This window comes from Syngnathus typhle, linkage group LG14, assembly GCF_033458585.1.
Source record: "Syngnathus typhle isolate RoL2023-S1 ecotype Sweden linkage group LG14, RoL_Styp_1.0, whole genome shotgun sequence".
In the NCBI taxonomy this organism is placed as follows: Eukaryota; Metazoa; Chordata; class Actinopteri; order Syngnathiformes; family Syngnathidae; genus Syngnathus; species Syngnathus typhle.
In genome coordinates, this window is record NC_083751.1 from 7182181 (window position 1) to 7204312 (window position 22132).

General features: G+C 39.3%; 1 protein-coding gene across 19 annotated transcripts in view; it reads right to left on the reverse strand.

Moving 5' to 3' along the window:
• adgrl2a (adhesion G protein-coupled receptor L2a) overlaps positions 1-22132 on the reverse strand; it is an 84953-nt gene that overhangs the window by 22390 nt on the left and 40431 nt on the right. For 18 of the 19 annotated variants that reach the window (XM_061296888.1, XM_061296890.1, XM_061296892.1 and 15 more), the window contains exons 4-8: positions 20226-20335; positions 12370-13170; positions 1229-1531; positions 723-826; positions 304-489 (exon numbers count right to left, since the gene is read on the reverse strand). In XM_061296888.1, coding sequence (XP_061152872.1) covers positions 304-489; positions 723-826; positions 1229-1531; positions 12370-13170; positions 20226-20335 — 1504 coding nt within the window. Of the gene's footprint in view, positions 1-303; positions 490-722; positions 827-1228; positions 1532-12369; positions 13171-15292; positions 15308-18812; positions 18873-20225; positions 20336-22132 lie in introns of all 19 variants that reach the window. The other variant, XM_061296907.1, reaches the window with a different exon arrangement.

Sequence of the window (22132 nt, forward strand, 5' to 3'; positions counted from 1 at the left end):
AATAATAATAATAATAATAATAATAATAATAATAATAATAATAATAATAATAATAATAATAATAATAATAATAATAATAATAATAATAATAATAATAATAATAATAATAATAATAATGTTGGCAGAGAGTAAAACTGGGATAATGACGATTAGAACCAGAAATGGAATTTATTTTATTTAAGTGGTAAATGATTATTTGTGATGGGATACTTTTTTGAAACACAAAATAATTATCAATACCACCAGGATACTTTGGAGTTTCCACTCTATGCCAAGTTCCTGTTTTTTCACATTCATTTTTACCTTGTTGAAGCTCCGTCCTGCAGAGTCCTTCTCACTAGGCCGAAGCTCCTGCAGCTGAGCATCCAGGATATCCACCAACTGCTCCATGAGGCGCACTGAGGAGCTGACATCTCCCGCGTAGATCGGGTTTTTTGTGTGCTTTGCTAATTCGTTAGCCAAGTTTGCTGCATTTTCACCACTGCGGATCTGCAGGGGGTAAAGAAAATAGATTTGCTATTAATAATAGCCTTGTTTCTAACAACGAGTTACATTAGAGTAAGAGTGTAAATTGTGCGTTTGACTATGTGGTCATTTAAAAATAGACATGAATGTGAGTGTCAAAATATTCAAAATCATCAAAACTAATCCTTATTTGTACATTATGTGTGTGTGATTTTTTTTAGTAAGATGGTGAAGAAAAATAAGGAGCTCACACTCACCTTCTGGGCTACCTGGTTGACCCAGTGGGAGGTACAGTTGCTGAGATCAGGGCCCTTAGGGTGCCAGGTCCCAGTGGAAAGGACACATAAATAAGATGCTGTGCCTGTAAGGGAATAAAAGTACAAGCAAGTCAACCATTTTTACTCTTACAACACCTTCTGTCTGTTTTTTGCTAGAAATGGCTTAACATTTTTCCGTCCTATTTAGCCATGTGGCCTAACACAATTTCACACACAATCCAATACGATTGCATGTCGCCATGTTGAGTTCTGGGCCCAAACAGCTGAGCCTGCAACAGAGCAGTGACAGATTGCTTAATCATGTTTGGACGTGACGATGGCAAAAGGCACTCTATTATAAATTATCTTCAGTGACTCCGCACGCTCGCATTATGCTTCTACATAACGAGATCATGGCACATTGGTATATCAGACACATCAAATAACCCTCTCTTGAGGGGCGCAACATGTCGGGAGCCCCGTGAGACGAGATGGGCCCTGTTTACCTCGGGTTCCCTTGGGACAAGGTCGCTCTACCAGCATGCCCCGTTGGGTCTGAGGCCACATGATGTCTCTTCTCTCGGTAGCCTCGCAAAAGCGCTCTGGCAACGGGAACGACTCTAGGGGCGGAGGGGACGTTGTCTGCAGGATTACAGGAGGGCGCCTGGCCGCTCCCTTGCCTCCCTCCTTGGGCCCTGTTGTGGTGGTGGTGTTGTTGGCCACGCCCCGGTGCACTGTGGTTGTTGTGGTGGTGGTAGTTGTCGTTCTTAGAGGCTGAGGGGGGACGGTGGCCTGAGATAAAGGCGGAGCTGCACAAAAGACAAAATATGATTATTTATATTGAAGGGTGTAATTACACGACAGAATAATTTAGTACAGACTTTAGGCTGCAGCTGCAGAAAACTGACAAATAAAACGCAATATCTATGTCAAGCCAGAGTGAATACTTGGCAATTTACACGAAAAAAAACCTCGTTGCACTTTTTAACCTAATTTTTCATCCAAAATTTTGGCTTGTGCGTGAATGAATAAAATCAACACTTTTTTTTTTATTTTATTTTTTTTTCATACAGTTGAAACGAGTGAGAAGCAGGAAAAAAAGTATGATTCTTATGAATTAGTCAAACTAGAAAACGTGATGTTGTGCAGGTGCACTTTGAGGTCAGCTCATTAGAGTGGCACCCCCGTGGTCCTTAATGTGGAATATATCAACTATAGCAGTAAAACTATAGCAGCTAGTCAACGCTGGAACTTCTGGTGGGCAGATGCCCTTGTGTACTGCTTAACATTTAATGGCTACCCCCTAAGTAACACTTTCCGATTTTTTTTTTTTTTTTTTGCCCGTTTTCGTCATGTTTAACACGCTAATGCTTATACATCCAAGTATCCTGTTGTGTAAATTGCAGCTAAGTGCTTTGTTCAACAAGCGTATTTGCCTTCCTGTTGACGATGACTTATCCTCCAATAATTACAGTAACATCTTCCTGGCTGGCAGTCATTTCTGTCTGGGAGATTTTGAGGGATGGATGATTAAATTTCAACGGAGCAACGCAAAAATATGTGTTGCCAAGTTAGCTCTGAATTTTTACTTGGCAGCTTCCCTTTTCTGCAACAGATATAGCACGTGTGCGGTAACGCTTGCAACACCTCAAGCAAGAACAACGTTTTAGTCCCAGAAAACCAGAAAATAGTACACTTCTGATTTTGTCTAGTCATCTTTCAAATAAGCAGTCATGTTTAAATGATACTTTCATTTTTATCTATGACAATACATTGTGATGTAGAATGCAAGCTGTTTAACAACAAGTATTTGCTAGTTGGATTGAATTGAGGCATCTTTTTATCAAAGGTAGGGACTCTAATCGGGAGGCAATGTTCATTGCAAATCTAATCGCATTTCAGTACTTTGATTTACTCCATTAGGATGCCTGTAGTGCATGCAGCAAAAGGGGCTGCTACGGCGCGCCGGCCAAGCCCCCGTCCGCTTGAAGCGGAGCAACCCCCATGGTGAAAACATCGATGAAACAAGCTGACAGCAAGCCAGTGAATGGGGGAGGGAAGAGGAGAGGGTCCTTGACAATGACCAGAAAATTCTGAGCGAATGCAGTACGGTTGGAAACAAAGAAGACAGATTCTGTATTTGAGTGGGATTGAAAAGAGACAGCAACACCCCCTGTATCAATTGCCCCCCATTGGATAATTTGACTGACAGAGAGCGTCCCTCTGATGTGTGAGGTGAGCTGACCCTTTGGGTGTATTAGCTCTTTTGACCTGGGGAAATTATTTCTGGGATGACATACAATACACCACACACACGTACATTGGTTGGCTTATTGCGTTAGATGTTGCCGTTAGATGTTTGTTTTAACCTCAGCATAGTGACATTTTTTCCTCTTTTACTCAAAACAGAGAAATTGTTAGCTGTCAAATCACTCATGGCGACAACCTGTGCTTAGTGTCCAATTTCTACCGGTATTTACACCTGGACATCAGAAACGCCTGCCTCAATGTTTTTCACAACTCATCCAAATGAAAAAAACATATATAAGAAGAATAAAGTCTTTCACGGTCGCTTTACTTCTTCAAAATTTGGACTAGCTTTTTAATTAAAAACACCTCCAAACATGTTTCTTCATTGGTGTCTTATGTCCAAAGCGTACAACACAAAAGGATCTGTGGTCTCAATGGGTGGGGAATCCAGACAGAAATAAAATGAAACTCAATCTGCAGTTTGGCAGCATGATTTAAGATAACGGTCCTGCAATTCTAGTCAGTAAATCAACGTGGCATTCACTGTTATCCAAGTACATTCTTCCGTCACGTCAATTTAGTATTATATCCGGTCAACATTGCTCATTCAACTGGACTTGTCATGGCTTACCAGGATGTTTAGGCTGATACTCGAGTATCGTCTCCTCATAAAACATCTTTTTTTTTCCCCACCATGCTTACATGTTTCATTCCTATCTTCCATGAGCAGTGAACATGTAATGGACTCCTATAAATACCAGATGTTGGCTGTGTTTTACGAGGACTATCGAAGTAGTTCCATTACTCCCCCCAAACATTTTGATCTGTGGTGATCACACCCAAAAATACATATATATATTTCTATATAGACATTTGACCGTTAAAATATATTGACATATTGTATATGTATGACTGTATCAAAAAGACATGCACAATATATATTATATATATATATTAAAAAATATATATTTTTACTATGTAACTGGTGCATTGTCCTTTGTGACCCCCGAGTTGCACTCGTAAAAAAATGGTAGCCTATTTTAAGTTGCTTGTGGCTGCAACGGTGTAAAACAAATGTAGTTTCTTTCAGCGGTCCGAGTGTGTTTAGAGGAGATGTGTGATTGAGGCGCCTGGTGCAGAGTGAAACACGGACACGGGAGCATAGCAACAGAAGCTGTGTGAGCAACAAAAACAGTTAACACTGGTTACATATTGATTGATGTTGATTTATCGGTGATATGCTCTAATTCTCCATAATTAGCACTACTAGTTCTACAGATATACTATGTATACACTACAGTACTGTACGGTTTCACAAACCTAAATATAAATTAAATTAAGTACACCGCTACACCAATTTGCTTTCTGTATGAAATTGGTTAGATCACTTATCACAACATGCTGGGAATCAAAGTCATCCAGTTAGGCTAAGTGACTTATTTAACCAGAGAAAACAGAACCCCTCTGAAAAAGACACAAAGAACTCTCGAATATGAAATGAGTCGAATGAAATCAAAATGAGTTAAACTGCTAAAGCATTCCATTTGGGAGGTTTATAATGAAGACAAATCCATTTTCCTGTGTGAGAAAGAGGCTAATGTGAATGGAAGGTCTACTGCCCTGAGATATTCATGCATAAACAATGCGGCCACTTTGACCACTGCTGTTCATGTGCATAGAGTATGCTGCCAGTCTGTAATCCAGACAGCCATCAGTACAATAATCGTATTACCTTTATGTCATAGCTCCGTTTAATTTAATTCAATAAAAGCTGTGAGGAATTAACTCAAAGTATTAAAATAGCCTCTTGTTCACAGATTTGTTGAAGAGAACAAGTTTAAGTCGAGCTGCTGTTAGCTATGAGTCTGGCAGCACATGACTGAATAGCAGTTTTGATTACGACAAAATCCCAATTTTTTGGCTGTGTCGTGAAAGCGGAACAAAATCCTTGATAATTGTCTTTGCTGCACTCAGCTCAAGGAAACCTTCAATTAGCTGTCGTAGAGTCATTAAATCCTCCAAAGCATTGCTAATATTCAAGATAAACATTATTCATTAACTTCTTTGTGTGAGAACACTATCACACGTTGCACTTGTGAGTACATCTGTGGAGTGAAAGGTCACCAACTGATGAGTAGATGGGAACTTGGGAGAAGAAAAGGAGAATAATTTGGATTGGCGAGCATAGGCTATGCATCGAAATAAGCGGGCACGCACATTCACACACGCACACGCCTCGGATGAGACATTACCAGGGTGCAGTCATCCCACTGTAGGTAACAAATGAAAACTGACAGCATATGTGTCATATATTATGCTTAATGGATTCCCTTCCAATGGACAATCTGAGGTCATTCCAGACTCATATCTCAGGTTAAGGGGTGGTAGTAGCTTATCTGTAAAGATTTGGGCTTGGTTTTATTTATGTGTCACTGGGCTGACTGGAGTTCGAGTCCTGCAGCGGTAAAATTTAAAAAGGAAGCTAGTTGTAGGAAAGATGCTAGTCTGCTTCCTGACGAGTGCTGAGCAAGGCATCGACCTGCCGCACAGGAGGTGAAGCATCATTTGTGCAGTGATCATTAACTGGCCGCTAGCCGAACCGTCCAATTCCACCCGCAACTAGATTCTATAATTATCAGCCGGACAAAAGGCAAACTTTTTATTTTAGTTTGATGTAGTCTGTATTCACACTGTAGTTTTTGCAAGTGGACAATATTCTGTAAACACATTGACGCGTGTCTCGTTGGACGTAAATGTCGAGGGTAGCACGCGGAGGGAAACTTGCATGATCTACTTGCTCCAAAATAATTTTCAGTGTCAAGAGCAGCTCATTCAATGCAGGTTTTGCGAAAATATGTTGCTACATTTTGGAACTGTTGCCCAATATGTGTCAGTGACACCTCGAAAATTCAGTCTCAGCCTGGTTGTTTGGTCCGCACTAGGATTCGTTTGTGTATTCACATCTGTATAAAAGGTCCGGCCTAGCGTGGGAAGCAAACGCTGTTTAAAACCCACCAAACAGTGTAGGTGTGAATACACTCAGAATTTTTATTTGAGGGTCCGGCCCCCAGGATGACTATACTGGTATTTTTATTCATATTTCACACCAACCAGCACCACTGGCCTATTGCACCCGAGTGGTGAGATTGGTTTTACTTCAGCTGCTTGAAGACACAATTTATTGACTATATGCCAACATTCTACGGCGAAATTATCCACAAAATCCCATTCAGCCCAGCTCCTTCCAGTTGCCATCGTCTTTTTATTAGATTTATCCAAAATGTATTTGCTACTCAACGCGATGTTCTCAAAGGAATATAAAATGTTTCTGTACTTTTTTGTCGGCGAACACAGTATTCCTTACAAATTGAAAGCTTTATCACACATTATTTTAGGCTACTAAATTTTAGTTTGTTGTCTGTTGTCAGATTTGAACTCATACACTTATCAGAGCCGGTAAATCCCTAAAAGCAAGGAGAAAATAAAAACACATTCCAAACAAGAGTTTACGGTTTAGTTTTATAATCCGAGTCTTAACCTAATCCACTATGAAACTACGGTCGAATAGTTTTTCTTTTGCAACAAGGTTGCTGCGTTTGTGGCGCGTTTTATGAAAGAACACAATATTTTTGGAAGCGCAGCAACATTTTATTGTTATTACATGCATTTCACTACTAAACTGTCATGAGAAGACAGCAAGGAGTAATCTCCAGATGATTTTAAAGTAGGGATCTTTGAAGATTCACCTCCTTGTTTACAGTTTGTAGGAGACTTACTGCACTTTTTTACACTCTCAGGTCATAATGACCTCCTAATGGGAAAGAATTGGTAAAGTTAAGAGAATGGAGAGCCAAATAAGTGGAGTGAAGCCACACTTGGTCTTTTTATATGTAAGTACAAAGAACCTAGTAGTAGAAGAGTGATAAATAAATAACCCATTCAACCCACTACTCACCCTCACAGCATGCATTCAGTTCATCTTCTCAACATAACCTGCACCTAAATGGAGTTGACTACAAAGCAGTGTTGTAATTCACAATATGTTTGTGATGCATTCACAGATCTGCCAATAACAGCGATAATACCCAAAGGAAATTGGATTACATGTCTTTCACTCTCTGTTGCATTTCTGGATGTGAAGCGGGAAGAGCGTGTTTGATTGCTTGCATAGATGCAGTAAATATGAGGCAAGCGGAGCAAAAAAGAGATAAATAAAACTAATAATTTCCCAGGAGCCATGTCCATTGGAGCGGTGGCAGAATATATACGATACGTTCATACCTCGCGTAGCCTAATAGCTAATTTATGTCAGTTATTGTTGTCTCTCCTACACATCAAATGTGTATACATATAAACATATTCACGCTATTGCACCGAAATCTACACCTTGACAGCAAAATATAAAGCGCCGATGTAGCAGCTGCCAGACTACAGCTTGAACGCACCCCTCCTTCCCCGGCATCTTTTCTCTGTACTCTACGTGCCTCAAATTTCAAGTATTAACTCCAAATGTACCACGCAGACTGATATTTAATGCTGTGCAGACAAGGGGGTGTCTATTTCAAAGGATGACTGTACACTCGGGCTCACAAACTGAAGCACCCGTGTCCTACATACATTTTGTAATAAGGAGGTGCAGATTAGTGAAAACAATAATAAGGTTCATGGGAGTAAATTCCTTCAAAAGGATGTGTGTGGGAGTGACAGGGACTAATGTAAAGTCGGAGTAATAATTCTTTTAATACGCCTTGTTTCTTGCTCAGACTGTAATCAAACAAGAGTCCGTGGATCCCGCTGGCTATAAAGCATGAAACTATAATCACACTCTCTCCTTTCTTTCATGTAAAACAAGTCTTTGTGAGTAAATCTTAACCCCGGGTCTGTTTCAGTCAGCCTGGTATTTTTCTTTTTTTTTTTTTTTGCATTTGTAGCCATTTCACTGGAGACTTGAAAATTTGAGAAAGTATCTTGAGGTGTTTTTGTGCAAATGTGTTGTATAAGAAGAGCAGACTGGGCGAAACAACAACTGCTCTTTATGTCTTATGATGTTCCGTGTCGGAAACAGGTGATGCCCTCACCTCATGTACGGAACGTACTCTAAATCCAACAGACAGTGGCTTCTTCTCCCATAACACCACATCACAGACCTGTGAGCAGGACTGTAAATCCCAAATGTGGGATTTCATCGCCTCAGTTAACTTTACCCGTATATTATAACTTAGCGTGACGACTTACAATGCCAGCAGTCCAAGTGTGAGACCAGTTAAAAAAAGCTACATGGGAAGATGAACAAGTGGTGGCCCGGCAGTAAAGAAGCTGGCATTCCTTTACATTGCTAGCTTCTTCTTCACAGTTGCAGTTATCTGCAGTAAGCTGAGATGAAATTCTACCCGTCATGTGATGTGCAAAGACCAGGTGCCAATTTAGAGGCCTTCAACGTGGTCACGTTGTGGGTTTTAACACTGGAGATATGATGACATGCACACACACACACACACACACACACACACACACACGCACACGCACACTCACATGATCATACTCAAATCTAGACACATCATACCGTTTGGAAGCAGTGTTGACTACACAACCACTGTACTCTCCTGGGATGGGAACTATCGAAACAGTTTTTAAATTTTTTTTTTTTTTTAAATAAGCTAAGGATTACTGGTGGTGACACAATTGGATGGAAAAATGACTGGTGGAATGTTGGATTGCGAAATGTGCATTTAATCAATAACACATTCACTTCCCAAAAGATCTGGCGTGTTCAACATATGCTTACGGCAGTTTTTTCTGCAGTAATGTATAGCAGTTAAATAAAAACTCTCTCACTAGTGAATAAATATTTTTAAATGTCTAAACTAGACATGCGTGACAGCCGTCTTTGTCCAGTTTCCCAAAGGCACAGCGAAGGATTTATTTAAATCCTGTCATTTAGTTTGCAGTGCTCATTCAGTATGATTTGAACAGTTTCACGAAGGCTTTAGATTTGACTTCAGGAAGAATGTCAAAAAAAAAAAAGCATTAAATGACCAATGTGTGTACTTTTGAAGGAAGGCGGAAAACAATGTCAAAGCATATAGTACAGTTGGAGTAAAAGGCCAAGCTGCACTAATGCACTGCAAATGACTGTACAACAATGGTGCTTTTATACGTGTTGCCAAAGTCAAGAAGGTACATGCTGCATTTATAGCTGCAGTAGCATCACAGGGCAGAATAGCAGTACCTTTTAAGATAGCTGCCCAATGAAAAGGGGGCTTGAGGTTTTAAGAGGTAATGTAAGGTATTCTAGAGGGAACACCACCAAAACAGAACCTGCAATAGGAGTCAAAAGGGGAGACAATAAGATGTGAAAGCTAAGAATATGACAGGACTGAGAAACAAACCAAAAAGTGTGATTTTACACATCAGTAGCCACTCTTTTTTTCATTTGTGTGTATACTTGGGCAGCTGACAGGAGGCTGGGGAGGGAGAAAAAGGAAGGAGGGGGAGATGTCAAGGCAAACAATCAAATTGGTTGTTTTAAATGCATCCTAATGCTTGCTTGCTGTCGCACTGTTGGGCACGGAGGCAACACAGACAAGGCTGACATTTTAGCCAAACACCTCAGTTGGCTGTGAAATCTCGATGATCAAAGTCTCTTATGTCATTCTCTGTTTTCCCTGCGTTTCCTCTAAATGTTGCCGCGTGAAGTTTGAGCTCGATGGAAGCGCCGCCAATAAGAAGAATATATCACAGTGCCGCTTATATTCATCAAATACTAAGAGGCTTCTCTCTGGGGTGAATGATTATCTTTGCATTTGCAACAGGATATTTGGTCACAGTACGGCACTTCCATTAGACACATACAAAGTACACAAAGTACTCTTTGAGCTGCACGGGCCGTACTAAAAGATAATTGGACAAGGACATTCATGAGCAGCACCTTGCCATTTCAAACAAATGTGTTTTTTCTCGTCAGTACTTTCTTACAGATGTATAATTCCATTGTGCAACAAGGCTTGAATCTGTATGCAAATCTATTGACATCTGTGCAATTAAAAGAGGAGGACCTGATTTGTGTGGGTACTAAATGTGAAGCCGAGGGCTTTTATATGGCTGTGATTCGGAATATAATTCCCCAACACGGGATAAATAAAAAGGCTAGCAAAGCTCACCTGTGTCCTATCAAGGCGGCAAATATAGGCTGTTTGTGCACAATTGTAGTAAAAACATCTTTCAAAATGCTTATTCGGCAGTTTAATGTCAGATATCAGAGCTTGGCGTGAATAAAGTATCCATAGAATTGCTGCTTAATGAGAGTTCAGGAAGAAAATTGCATTTAAATCAATTTAACTGTTTCACTTAAAAGAACAGACGCGGGGATATGTTATTTTACAAACTCCCGTATGCAAGAAGGAACAAAACCACAGGGCCTTGAGTAAACGAGTGGATTATGGTGCTGCTGGTCAAAGCCAAGCGAGGGACTTACTGACCCATTTAATGTCCACTTCCAGTGGAGACGCTTGTTGGATGTGACCCCATCCACTCCCCCGTAATCCTACAAGAGGTGATCTCCTCAACATGAGCAGTGTTATTGGACTTGACAACAATCCAACTGTCTGCCACATAGGTTCTTAACATCACTTTACCGCAATTGAATTCCAAGATGAACGAGTGACATAACGTTTGCGCAAATGACAAATGGAGACAAATGAAGGAGGCCCGTAGTACGGTCCTCTTTTCTTTTCACTAGCAGATGTAACATCTTCTGCTTGGCTTTGATTAAAACACCCTGCAGAACATTTGTCTGTAGCTTTAATGTCATCATTACATTCATAATTGGCCATGTTAAAATAATTTCTGCACAATTAGATGCTAAAGAGTTATCGTCAGCGTTCTGTGGCGCCAGCAAATTTAAAATATTGCTGTTTTTCTTTTTTAAATCGGATTGTAGCTCAAAACACGAGCTGCTCGAACATTGTGATTGCGGGAAACTCAATGAGCCGAGCATGAAGCTATCGCAAAGAGACTGTCTGGCGACAGGCAAACGAAAGTGCCCATCATTTATATGTCAACATCAGCCATGTGGGAGGACAAGTTTACTGACATCTTGATGATTATTTCAGACTATTCTCCCCAGCGTTCATCGACTGATGTTCGACATACATTAGTCAGCAGCAAGACCACGCAAACGCCTCGTTTATCAAGGAGAGAAAAAAAAACTTTTGTAGACAGCACAAAATAGAACGTTAGAAAACTGTCGGGAAAATATATTGTCGTCTGTATTTGTAAATAATTTTCATCCGAACATATTGTATTTATTTGGCTCTTTGGGTATAAATGTGAAGAAGCCCACACACACCAATGTACACATCATGTTGCGGTCTAAAGAAATATGTGGACTCGATGATGAGTTTCTTTCTCGTCAGATTTGGTTGCTTTAAAATGTTCTTAAATTATTTCTTTTGATCTGACTAAGATGTTTTGAATTGCTGTGTATTCTTTACCGGCACACATTTTATATCTAAAAAAAATATGGAAAATGCATTTAGTCTAATTCATTTTTATTATTTAGGGAATAGAATATTATTCTACCTGATTATGATCACTGCATATTTTCCCACTTTGCTTTGCTCTCAAACCTAGATAATACTCATTTATACAAATAATCTTGGCCCTGAGCTACGTGGTTCAACTGGCTGAAATAGTTTTGACTTCCCTAGCCCTAGTCCTGTCTATAAGAAGCAAACACATTACAGAATTCTGAGCCCAGTGGTAATCTGTGAAAAAAAAGTTGCTTGACCTCAATGACTGCTATTATATATAGGGTCTATGGCAGGCCCCCTTCTCAGCTTCATGCCAGCTCATTTACTTAAAGCACACATTTAGATATTTTTTTCTCCCTTCGTGTCTCTTGCACAGAACCTTACACTCTTTTACTGGCATGAATTTATTTATTGTCCAGAAGAGGTTTGGATTTCCAGCATCACTTGGGGAATGATCTAACCTTGCTCTGGGCCAGACTTGCACCTGTCTGGGCATGTTTGTTTCCAATGGCAGAGTATAACACCCCGCCCCCCACCCCTCCCAAAAAAGGGAATGTGCAAGCAGGGGTCTCTTGATCTTTTGACACAACTCGGGGAATGCCCCATGGTGAACCTAAATCCCCAAGATACTGATTCATTATGATACGGCAGCTAGATTCAATGTGTTGTTTACCACAGAGCCCGCAACAACATTGAATTCTGCACCTCAGTTTTTCTATGCTAAAATTGAACAAGGTGGATTAGCGCCACATCATAAAAATGTCTGGTAGATGAAACTATGCGTTTTAATGATGGTGCTTATGTGATAAAACATCGACAGTCACAATTGGAGGGATATAATTTAACATTACTTGAAGCGCACTTACCATGAGCTGGATCAGGTGGCCCGAACTCCAGGTTATACCTCAGGATGTAAAAATTATTCCACACATAGAGTTGGTTATCTCGCGGATTATAATCCACAGATGCAATGTATTGGTACTGGTTGGGAAAGTGGACATCAACATATTCCCCACGGTTCTGTTTAGTATTGTAGATATAATCGATCATGCTCTTGCTGACTTCGCTTTCATTATCTTCATAGGTGGAGCGGACCACATAGAGAACTCCGCAGGCCATGAACGCATTGGAGGCTGAGCGTTTGTCATAGGCCGTTTCCCACGTAGCCTCAAAACGGAGCGTGTAGGGGTTCAGCTGGCTGATTACTATCATGCCATTGTTCTGCTCTGTGGCGTAGATCACCCACAGGCCGTTCTCATCTACGCCCAGGTCAATGTCTGTTTTACCACCCCACTTATAGGGTGATGTGTCATGGTAATTAGCGTTGTTGATGATTGCTTCCCCACTTTTGATTCGAGTTCGCAGGTCAAACTTGACTATGTTGCGGGTGCGCTCTTTGTTGAAAAACACAGCACCGTCATAGACCACAAATCCAGTTCCATCCACACGGTGGGGCAGCTTGTAGGTAATTGTTTGACGGGCATTTTGGAAGTCATCCAGCGAGGAATATTCAATAAGAGTGTCTGTCCTATAAGGAGTCCAAGGCATGAAGTAGATCTTGTCAGCAGCTTGCAGTGGATCTTTGCACCAGGCACCAGCTTGTTGTTCCGCTTCAAATTGAAAAGAGGGTTCTCCAACAGCTTTCAGAGTCCCAGGGCAAAGAAAAACTAGTAATAGAAGAAAGTAGAATAAGAGGCAGACATGTTAATAGCCACCGAAACCACCATACATGAAATCTCAAAATAAAATGCATTTTTGTCTCATGAGTTGTCCAAAGAAATTAGGACAGGCACAGTTAAACAACTAAAAGCTATCGCCAATACTCACAAGCAGTTTGGATTTTGGTTTTGTGCATAGCAAGGAAATGCAAAATAAAGTAACGAAGCATAATATGTATGTATTGGAAATAATCTGAAACAAAAAAGACGTTCTGAGATTTACTGCTGGAGGGAAAATACAAATGAGGGCAACATAAATGAAATGCAACAAAACCAAAATCAGTTCTGTAATTAAAAAACAAACAAACAAACAAACAAACAAACAAACAAACAAACAAATAAATAAATAAATAGAACCAAATTAAAGTTACTTGGCAGTAGACAGAAAAGGTTATGAGAGAGCAAGAGTCAGCATAGCTGGGAACATACATGTGTCTGTCAAGATGCACCTCACCTCTTCTACAATAAAGATCTTGAGAGGCACGTCATTAGCAAGTGGCGTAAATATCACAACCATTAAAATACATATTTAAAAAAAAAAAAAAAGCTGAAGAAAGATTCTCTTGAGGAAAATAGGCTCGGGTGCTAAGGCATAGGATTCAATAAAAAAACAGTGTGTCGTCAGGTGAGAATGGGAAGAAGGTGAGAAAGAAAGGGGCCTTGGAGAAAGAAGGGGACGGAAGACCTTTACCAAGGCATGCTATGGAAAACGATTTGGAAGCCAGGCAAATTGTGCTGATCTGTAAAAGCACCCAGGCAGAAAGAGGAGGAAGTGAAGCCAATTCGCCCCGAGTTGCATTATTTTGGCTGTGTGTGCTGTCTTTACTTCGCAGCCATTCTTACTTCTCTTGGTGCACTGCAATAATGGTTAACTTTGTAGTTAGTGCACTATGAGAATATACAGTGAAACCTCTGAAGTTCACGGCACCCTGAGCAACGCGGAAGAAAATGACCGTGCAGTCTCAGAGGTGATCTACAGATAGTTTAGCTTCACTACAGTTATGCTATTTTTTTGGTGATGAGCATTTCTTTTGGAAATAGGGTCAAAAAGTTCAACCTTGATTTTATCAAACTATAACTCATCTTCTCGCTTGCGTTTAAGAGTGTCGTAAAATGTAGCTGGACTTCCATCGTGGCACTTTGCCCCATAGGTCAGGCATACTATATGAAGAAAATGAGGGATTGCTGTCAAATGTACTAAACAGTGAGTAATGCTGCTCTCAGCATCTTGACAGCCTCCCTGACCGGTTTTCCTCTCATCTTTTCTTCAATTTTGGAGAGACGCAGTTCTTGCTAAAATCACCGTTGAGCCATATTTGCTCTACTTGATGATGACTGTCGTGACTGTGTTCCATCCAGTATTGCTTGGGAAGTTCTTCTGTACCCACTTCCTAAATTATAGCTTTGAACAGAGAGAGGTCTGTTTCAGAGGAAGATTTTTGTGGACTTGGTGAATATATTGTGTGATAAGATGTGAGGGAAATGGTGCAGCTCAACTTTATTTGGGGTTCATAGGCTTTCAAATGTAATGGATATGTGTTGATGAATGCTGAATTGAACATGACTTTGATTGTGACTGGATAATTCAGTTATCAGAGGGTGTGCACACTTCTGCAAACACATAAGTTATGTTGTTTGTATTTATTTCCCTCTCTAATGGAACCAATTTTTTTAATTGGTCATAGACCACAATGGTGGTAAGCATTTTGAACTGATTTTTCTTGATCTCATTTCTTCATATCGCAATCACTTGGAATTTGAATAGAGTTGTGTATACTTTTTGCGTCCACTGTTGTGGTATCAACATAAAGATCCGAGCTGAAATTGCCCCAAACTTACTGTGCATTTGATATACAATGGCCCAATATCATGCGTGATAGTGTCTCAAAATCCAGGTTTTTGTGTAACCATTGTTTGCCTGAGAACTTTAGCTAAATTCTGAACTGATGAAACTCAAGGCCCTTCAAATTTGGAGGTTCCACTGTAGTCCACAAGCGGGCTACCACAAGAAGTTTACAACTCGATGCCATAAAACAAAGTAGCTAGGATTTGGATCGTGTCTGTTATTTACCTTTTTGCTCCACTTCTATTTTAGGCATTGGAAGAGAGAATGAAAAGGATGGGAGGGGAGGAAAAAAGAGATTAATATGTATTTTCCATTGCTACGGTTACACAAAGAGACACAACTGACATATGGATAAGGATGGTTTGACCTAATTTGAGAAAACATTGAAGTCATCTGTTGCCATGGTCCTGTTGAAGGTAAAGATCACTGTACAGCACTGCACATAATTCATGAAGACGTACGAATCAGAACAGTGTTGGGTGGATTACTGCTGAAATGTGCAGTTTTTCATGCCCGTATCTTGATAGCAGTTAAGCATGTTCAATTTCAATAGTCTTGTTTGAACTGAAAATGTAAGCCAAATATTTTATGTAAATGTTGCATCAACTGAATATTAAATGAAAGAAAAAATAGTTATTGTCATATTTGTTAAAATAGTCATTATGTCTTAACTGTAGTACATGCCGAATATATTTGAGAAAATTATGATCAATTTCTGGCCCAGTCGTGTGCCTCTAATGTGATATCCAACTAATCTTAGAGAAAAGACGAACAGGTGATCACTGTTAACAACTATGACAATTGTTTTGTTTATTTTGTTTTGTTTTAATTGTGAACTTTCCTCTTAATTGCAATCCAGTAATGTGCATAAATGTTTTAAGGGAGACCAAATAATTGTTAATTACGTGTCTGCAGACATTTTAAAAACAAGAAAATAAATCCACCTAGCATTGTTAAGTTTTGATGAGAAGAAAAAAAAAATGTTGTCACAAATGAACACAAATATACACTGATGGCACCATCATTTTTCATAATGATAGAAAATACATCTTCAAATGTGCAAAACATTTTTTGCCCATTATCATATAGGTTCATGTGTCCCCAGTCGCTACAATAACTATGTGCTGGTATTACCTTTTAACTGTATCAATAAGAATCAAATATCAAAAGGATATTATGTAACAGATAGCAAGTGCTCGTTGATATTATATATTTCTCAAAAAGACTTGAAAGTCTAGGTCAGACTGCAATTATTTAGATTTAGTTTGTAAAAACAGCAATGTGATGTTACGTCTGGACATTTGAGTAGTTATTATTATAATTAATCTGCCTATTGAAAAGAGGGATTGCTGTTGATGTTGCATGGAAATAGTAACAGTTGGCATCATGATATTCTTAAGAATATGCTGGCCAGGATCCGTCATTATTCAGAAGAAAATAGCGGTTCATATTCAAACTAGTTCATTAAGTGCACTCCATTTTGCCTAATTTGCTAATTTGCAACTAATCAACAATTTGTTCCACATAAAAATTACAGACTGGTCAATTAATTGATTATTACATCTGTCCCAAATGGCAATCTATTTGATTGAGTAAAAAACAGGAATGAAAATGGTGGAATTAGATTTAAAAAAAAAAAAAACTCAAACATTAAATTCCTCAATGTAAAATTTGGCAAAGACTGCTAGATAGTACAAACAATTGTGGCAACATTGCTTTGTATCTCTTGTTTATAAAATATAAATTCTTCATTCCTTAGGAGTAACACAACATGTTTTAATACTCTGTATATTGTGTTGAGAAATGTAATGTCAATCCTATTAAAATTTAATTGAAATGAAATATAATAGGACTTTTTCATCACTGCTTATTTAGTCTGACGTAGACTTCAGGATATCAACAGTTTGTTATCAACTCATATTGACAAATGCTTTTTGCATCAAATTATGAAGCTGTAGGGAAGTCTGCAATTCCATCACATTCTCATATTTTGACTAAAGAATACTTTATTTTGGAAGCTGATATATTTCTTACCCCGCACTTCATATTTTGACAATAGCAGATCATAACCAAGAACGTATATAGTGGGAAGCAATGCAAAGAAAACAACAATGACAATAAATTGTAAGAAGTCTCTTCAGCCACATCAAACTAGATTAGAAGAAGACAGTAAAATCTGCAAAGCAAAGTAGATACATGACAGGAAAGCTGACAAGGTTAGTCTGAAATATAGTGAGGAAATAACAAATCAGTGTGATCAAAAATCAGCAGATGAAAAGTGGGGCTCTGGTAGCCATGGCGATTCCCTGTGGCTTGCACAAGGGAAGGGAAGACAGTCAGTTAACTTTTACTGAAGCAACAGTTCAAAACATGGTACTCCCGTCCCACAACGAGCCCTCAACCGTTTCCACTAGCCACTGAAATAGTAAGAGTTATTTATTCAAATATCAACTTCAAAATACAGTCACATGATCGTAAAAAAAAAATTTGCTTGAGTATGAATTTAAATGTGTTCGACTATCTTTACTAGAATAATGTTTTTTTTTTTCCCCATTTATATCACTTGGCCGGTAACTCTCAATAAAATATGTGGTATTTAGCAAATGACACCAAACAATGTTTCTTAACGTTGAGCATCACACATGTCTATACTAGTGTCACTTTTGTCATTTCAAAATTGCATGCAAAGTTCACTTTTATTAAAGATGTATCTATGTTTTAAGTGGTCTGACTCAAGAAAGTATTAGAGCCAAATGAGAGAGTGACTCAGTGCCAGGTGAAGTAAAAATGTACGGAGGCAAATATTTCCTTGGCTGGAAGCTAATGTTGCCAATGACAGCAGACCATGGAAAGAAAAAAAAAAAAAAACATAAAGCCAAAATGATGAAAATACGGAAATGTGCTGGAAAGGCCACTTGCACATAAGCAAAAATCCTCAAATTGCTTGTGTGATCATGCAAATTTTCTATTCATGAGTCTCTGATTCAGTTGGTCACAAAACCAAAAAACAAACATTTCCAACATTGTACGGACCAAATTTTCATTGGAAAAAGCTTTTGAGGGACCATTAGGTCTACATCAGAAATGAGGACACTGTCTGCAGGCCCGTCGTTGATCAGCTTAATGGGGATTTAATATGTTGTCTTGTAAATCAACTTCTCCAGTCTTGTATCCCAGCAAATCCGGGGAACCCTAAGCCTCTGAGCCACTGTAATGTTTTAATCACAAATCTCGATATTTGGCATGTGATCTGACTAGTCTGCAAACAGCACAAGACTGCATGCTATTAGATCCCTCCCATGCCACTGTTATAGTAAATTTGACTCAGTCTAAGATCTAAATGCGGCAAAAAACACGAAAAAAAATACTAATCTAATGCAGAAAAAACATTTAACAAAAGTTTTCACCTTACTTGACAAGAAAAGGAAATGGAAAATCCAACACTATTCAATTGAGAGTGCCTTAATGTTATTTGTTCGACCTTAGAGGTTCCACTCCAATGAAATTCAGGATTCGTTAACTGATTGAGGGAATTCTCTCCATTGGGGGCCAATCAGAAAGACAAGTACAAAAATGTGTGTACTATGTGTGTCTGTGTGTACAATACTTGGGAAACAAGGATAGGTTTGAGGAGAGCAACAAAACATTTCACATTTTACAAAACACAAGTCGGAGTTGAGAGGGAAACGTTGGGCTTGTGCGGGCAGGTTGAGGTGGTCACACTGGGAGTACACTAAAGACTTACCAGGACAGTTGCGATAGGACACATTCTGTGTTCTTGCTCCTATTCTGGGTGGGCATGGACCTTTTGAGAGGCAAAAACATGGTGCTACAAACATGCACAAACTGAAACTGCTAAGAATGAAGTGTCTTCTCTTTTGTTTGTTCTATTAAATACTGTAGCCCTTGGTCATCAAAGCAAGAAAGAGGCTTAAGTTAGCAGTGGGCGGAGGAGATTGCGCCTTTCGGCAAATCCCTCTGTTTCATCTGCCTAAGGTGGCACAAGACGATCTATGTAGTAGTGAGGTGGGCGACTAACACTAAAGATGTGAAACAGACCATTTTTTTTAACAACTTCATCCGAATACTCATTATTGGTTACTCTTTTTAACAACAAGCTCTTCAAGCTTTGGAGAGGTTGACCTTCAGGTTGTCAAGGTGTAGGCCACCTAATGATGTTCAACAGTGCAATGTGAATTCACACTAATGAGTATCTTAGGCAGGTATACTAACACAAATGAACAATGCTAACCTTTTAGGATAGGGATAGATTTACATTATGGCATGTATTTCCATCATCCTTTCATACAAAAATGAATGATGGGAGGAATGAGGAGTCACCAAATATCATCTTCCCATCATTTCCCCTCCAATTATTCCAGTTCCACCTGATTGTCTGGCAATTCATGTAAATCTCTGTCGTTAATCAGGTTATAAAGGTTACTTGGGGGAATATTCTTCACAAACTGCAAATGAACATGGCAGCTCAAAGGACAAAAGGGGATTTCTAATGCAAAGGGCAATCTGAATTTTGTTTGGGATATGAATGGCAATGAATATTTTACAACTCAGGAGAAGACTAAATGCTGACAATATCTTCTCGTCGGAAAGATTATCTCGCTGACTTATGAGTGCAGCCGTTCTGCTCACTTACATAATGGAACATCTGTTAGCATGCCTCCACACCTGTTTTATTGACGTGTATGAAGCCATCAAGGTGAGCTGCGCTTTTGCCTGACAGACTTCTCCACGCTAGAGTAATGAAACACTCTCTTGCCATTATGGAGAGTCAGCATGACTTCCTCCACCTTCCCCTCTGTTCTGCTAACTCATAACCCGGCTCGTTGGACTGCTGAAAACACGGTGACCACATCAATAATACAGGCGAGTACAGAAGAGACCCAGCATGTCTTACAGGTCATATATCATGAAAAGTTCATGGCGTGACACGGATGGAAGACGAGACAGAGGAAAAGGGCGCTGAAAGGTGTTGCAGACAAAGAGAGCAGACAATAAGGACAAGGTTGGAGCAGGAAATGGGACGATGATGTGTCACGATGTGAGAGAAACTATAAAGACAGAAGCACTGGGGTGATGGTGGGGTTGGAGGGTGACTTTTCAATTCATGAACGTGGGGTGAGAGCGGGGTTATACTTACTGTAGGGCACACACTCATACTGGACCTCCAGATACTTGTATGTCCCCGGACAGGGGTCCGGGAAGACATCTGAACCCGTAATCACGATACACTGGGTCCGATTGTTGCATCTGTGAAGACAAATATAGCAAGGATTAAGCCGCAAGTTGTGCATTTTAAACGATAATAGGCATAAATATAAATCACATATATCGTGATTCCACATATTTCTGTATTATTTTTATTGTATTGAGAAAGTATCTTAACAGAACCGGGTTTTGGTAGAAGTTAGTCACTTTGTAGACTATTAATTGAGTAAATATCTAAATATTTGAAATTTGAGGTACTGAATAATCAAAAATAATTTTATATTAAATGTACTAGTATTGGAAGTGAAATTATTCCCAAAAACTGAGTGCATTGAACTGGTTTTACTTGTTTGTTTTAAACGTATTTTCATCGGTTTAGTTAACTCAAGTGGTGTACAGTGGTTAAAGATCTGAAGGTTGGCTCAAGAATGAAGTAAATCTGGCCATCACATGACGCTGGCGTCTACTTGCCTCGAGTCAGACAGAGTGCAAGGGAGAGCAAGAGCGAGAGAGACAGTGACTTTAGTTAAGACATCTGAGGAAATTACAAAAATAAAACGTCTCTAAACTACATTCCAGACAGTCAATAACATGGTGATTGAAAGCGTAATATTGTGTGGGACAAGATCATGTGTGAATGTCTGGTATATAAATTTACAGTTTTTTGTAGCAGGAAAAATGATGATAATTGCATCAATACCCCAAGCAAGTCATCTTTGGTACTGAGGGGATGCAAAATTCTATTGACCAAGTGAACATTCCAATCAATAATTGTGTTCTGCTGATTTAGCAGGGACATAGATAACAGTTGTGTCGTTCCCAGCACATCAATGAAAAGTCTATTATAGGTTGCCTTGTATTGTGTTTTCCTCCATTTTTTTCCAAGCTGCTGCCGCATCATTGCTCTGTGTCCAAATGTTATTAATATAATATTAGGGAGTGTATTGGAACAGAGGTGAGTTGGTTACAGTTAAAGGCACTGGGGATACAGGAGAAGAGTGTTGGCTTCTCACTGAATGCATTTTTACAGAAACTCATGAGCGCGTTGCGGTAAACAACCTTAAGGGCGCAAGTCGGCTTTTATTGACGGGGAAAGAATTATATTTTTATGTCATTTTTAATAAATTAAACTATGGGTTTTTGTTTCTCAGCTTTTTAACACCCTCCTGTTCTTATTTCTGACAGAAAAAATGTAATGTACCTATTGTTATTCTGCAGGGAATTACAAGATATATTATTACAGTATTTCTTTAGCCTAGGTTTGTGTATGTATATCCCTTTCACTTCATTACTTTGGTACTAGATCACATCTCTAACTTTTATTATTGTTTTGTAGGGAAATGAGCAAGCGTGTTTCATGAATTTATATCATCCTCAATCTATTGGAAAAAAAAAAAAAAAGGTACGTAAAATGCCACAACTCTGCTGGCACTTGCTATATACTATAAATTATATGGTCAGTTTCATGATTCTGCCAGTTTTACTCATGCATAAGCATATCATACAGGAGCAATGTGAATTACGGTGTTTATCTAGTGCATTCCAATGGGAGCAGGAAAATGCATATTTAGTTTACATTTGGCTCATGAAACAGAATGATACCAAAAATAAAAATGGTGACACTAATGAGCCTTGTCGACATTCCAGAGCTATGTGTGTTAAACAACAGGATGGTTGGAGGTGGGTTGGGGGAGGGGGGAGTTGGTTGGCGACATTTCCCATTTCTTGTGAAACAATGTTGATGTAAGTGTTGATAGGTTTCTGATGTATTGGCCTCATTTTGGAGCTGTGGAGCCAGGCGCCCTGATCTATGGGAGTGAGGGACCAAGCTTGTCTCAT